This window comes from Oncorhynchus masou, unplaced genomic scaffold (assembly GCF_036934945.1).
Source record: "Oncorhynchus masou masou isolate Uvic2021 unplaced genomic scaffold, UVic_Omas_1.1 unplaced_scaffold_695, whole genome shotgun sequence".
NCBI classification, from domain to species: Eukaryota; Metazoa; Chordata; class Actinopteri; order Salmoniformes; family Salmonidae; genus Oncorhynchus; species Oncorhynchus masou.
The window spans coordinates 93,424-96,446 of record NW_027013406.1 but is presented as its reverse complement, the minus strand read 5'-3'; the positions used below and the strand labels follow the sequence as shown (position 1 = coordinate 96,446).

At 43.1% G+C, this 3,023-nt stretch overlaps 1 protein-coding gene across 1 annotated transcript; it reads left to right on the top strand.

Moving 5' to 3' along the window:
* Positions 1-627: 627 nt before the first annotated feature.
* Positions 628-1,702, top strand: LOC135536989 (macrophage mannose receptor 1-like). The gene has a single exon (XM_064963201.1). The coding sequence runs from the start codon at positions 639-641 to the stop codon at positions 1,434-1,436; it is 798 nt and encodes a 265-aa protein (XP_064819273.1). The 5' UTR covers positions 628-638; the 3' UTR covers positions 1,437-1,702.
* Positions 1,703-3,023: the final 1,321 nt, after the last annotated feature.

Below are 3,023 nucleotides of genomic sequence, written 5' to 3'. Positions count from 1 at the left end.
GCAAAAATCTGTTTACTTTCCTAAAATGCAGTGTTCCAGGTTGCACTGCTTCATTGTCTGTAAGGATTCTCTATTTAGTTCATTTGTGTGCAGGTAAAAACAGAAGATCTGTCTAATAACCAGCCAGTGTGTACAGGTGGTGGGCTGGGTATACAGGTGAGCTAAGGAAGCCTCTCTGATTGGTGGGCTGGGTATACAGGTGAGCTAAGGAAGCCTCTCTGATTGGTGGGCTGGGTATACAGGTGAGCTAAGGAAGCCTCTCTGATTGGTGGGCTGGGTATACAGGTGAGCTAAGAAGCCTCTCTGATTGGTGGGCTGGGTATACAGGTGAGCTAAGTCTCTGATTGGTGGGCTGGGTATACAGGTGAGCTAAGGAAGCCTCTCTGATTGGTGGGCTGGGTATACAGGTGAGCTAAGGAAGCCTCTCTGATTGGTGGGCTGGGTATACAGGTGAGCTAAGGAAGCCTCTCTGATTGGTGGGCTGGGTGATTGGTGGGCTGGGTGTAGAGTGGAGCTAAGGAAGCATCTCTGATTGGTGGGTTGGGTGTAGAGGTGAGGGGCCAGGATGAGGAAGTTTGTAGTAATAAGAGCAGCGACAGGCTCAGCTCCACTCCACACTGACTGAGTACTGGGACATCATGCAGAGGAAGAGCAGCTTCACTGGGCTCCTCATCACTGCTCTGTGTGCAGTGGTCTCCTGTTGTCTGAACAAACAGTTCCACTTTGTGGAGGAAGGAGGAAAGACCTGGGAAAAGGCTCAGCACTACTGCAGAGAGAACTACATTGACCTGGCCTTCATCAGCAACCAAGACGAAGTAGATGAGTTCAATGACATATCAAGAACGGATGATGTTTGGATTGGTCTGTACAGAGATCCCTCTCCCCCAACGGAATGGAAGTGGTCTGGAGGGTGGAACTCATCATTCAGGTTTTGGGGGCAAGGCCAGCCAAACAATAAATTTGGCAAACAGGACTGTGTCAGAGTTTGGAAGAAAGAGATGAATGATTATCAATGCACTGAACAATATCCCTTTGTGTGCTTTGATCTGAACGTGGTCCTGGTGAAGGAGAACAAGACGTGGGAGGAGGCTCTGGAGCACTGCAGGAAGCACTACACTGACCTCACCAGCCTGCTGTCTGAGAATGAGCAGCTCCTCGTCCAGAGAATGATGAATTCAAAGGGGGCCCAGACAGACCATGTGTGGACGGGACTGCGCTTCCTGGCCAGCGAGTGGCTGTGGGTGAACGGGGACCCCCTGGAGTACCAGGCCTGGACCGGGGGGAGGCTGCCCCACTGCCCCGCCCAACACCTCCGCTGTGGGACCCTGGCCAGAGAGGGAGAGCTTTGGGGAACCAGGGGCTGCAAGGAGAGGAGGAACTTCCTCTGCTCCAAATTAGTGACTCCTAGAGGAGCCAGGCATGTATGCGTGTGGTGATAACTGAAGGAAAAACGTATGAAAGATCAATATGTATTACTAGCAATACATTTGTATTTAAACATTATTTAACCAGGAAGACCTCTTTACAACAGTGTGTTCTCTGTTGACTATAGGTATAAATACCGCATTTAAAACTAAATTTGTCATGAAACCTGAGAGTTATTTAAATGATGAACATTTTACTCTATACTGTTGTAGCAAATGTAGAATACTTAGCAGGAACTGTACAACCAACTTTGTTATACTGTAATAAACACTGTTAGTAAGAGTCATCTTTCTGTCTTCATCATTTGATTCATAGCTAAGGAATACAGTAATACACACTGTTAGGAAGAGTCATCTGTCTTCATCATTTGATTCATAGCTAAGGAATACAGTAATACACACTGCTAGGAAGAGTCATCTGTCTGTCTTCATCATTTGATTCATAGCTAAGGAATACAGTAATACACACTGTTAGGAAGAGTCATCTGTCTTCATCATTTGATTCATAGCTAAGGAATACAGTAATACACACTGTTAGGAAGAGTCATCTTTCTGTCTTCATCATTTGATTCATAGCTAAGGAATACAGTAATACACACTGTTAGGAAGAGTCATCTTTCTGTCTTCATCATTTGATTCATAGTTAAGAAATACTGTAATAAACACTGTTAGGAAGAGTCATCTGTCTTCATCATTTGATTCATAGCTAAGGAATACAGTAATACACACTGTTAGGAAGAGTCATCTGTCTTCATCATTTGATTCATAGCTAAGGAATACAGTAATACACACTGTTAGGAAGAGTCATCTGTCTGTGTCTTTATCATTTGATTCATAGCTAAGGAATACAGTAATACACACTGTTAGGAAGAGTCATCTTTCTGTCTTCATCATTTGATTCATAGCTAAGGAATACAAATCACTTTTTAGAAAGTCTAAAGTATATTTTTTTCTGCATGTTCCCGTAAGAGATGATTTTAGGACGATGATAAAGGAGGAAACCGGTACTAAGTCATGTCAGGCAGTTAAACACAGAGTCCTTCTAAAACCACGAGGAAATCAACATGATGGCTAAAATATTAGGCCTGCATCTAGTCATTGTTCCTTTAATTACTGGCAGTATCTTCAACATCAACACAGAGTCCTTCTAAAACCACGAGGAAATCAACATGATGGCTAAAATATTAGGCCTGCATCTAGTCATTGTTCCTTTAATTACTGGCAGTATCTTCAACATCAACACAGAGTCCTTCTAAAACCACGAGGAAATCAACATGATGGCTAAAATATTAGGCCTGCATCTAGTCATAGTTCCTTTAATTACTGACAGTATCTTCAACATCAACACAGCAGCACAGATCCCCCTTTGGAGAGATTTCCATCAGCATTAGGGATAAAGTTTAATTTGGACCATTGGATTGTGATAGATTGTGTCTCGGGCAGCACTTTATTTTATAGATACAGGCCTTATTTTACATCTGTATTCCAGGTTGAGAAAGAGCAGTGTGTGTGTGTGTTTTTTAAATGGGTTTTTAAGGAAGATCTATTCGGTTGTTAATTTGTGTACAACAACATAAAATTGGTCTAATTGGTTGCCAG

Coding starts and splice junctions, on each gene's coding strand:
- LOC135536989 (XM_064963201.1), top strand. CDS start 639: ATGCAGAGGAAGAGCAGCTTCACTGGGCTCCTCATCACTGCTCTGTGT.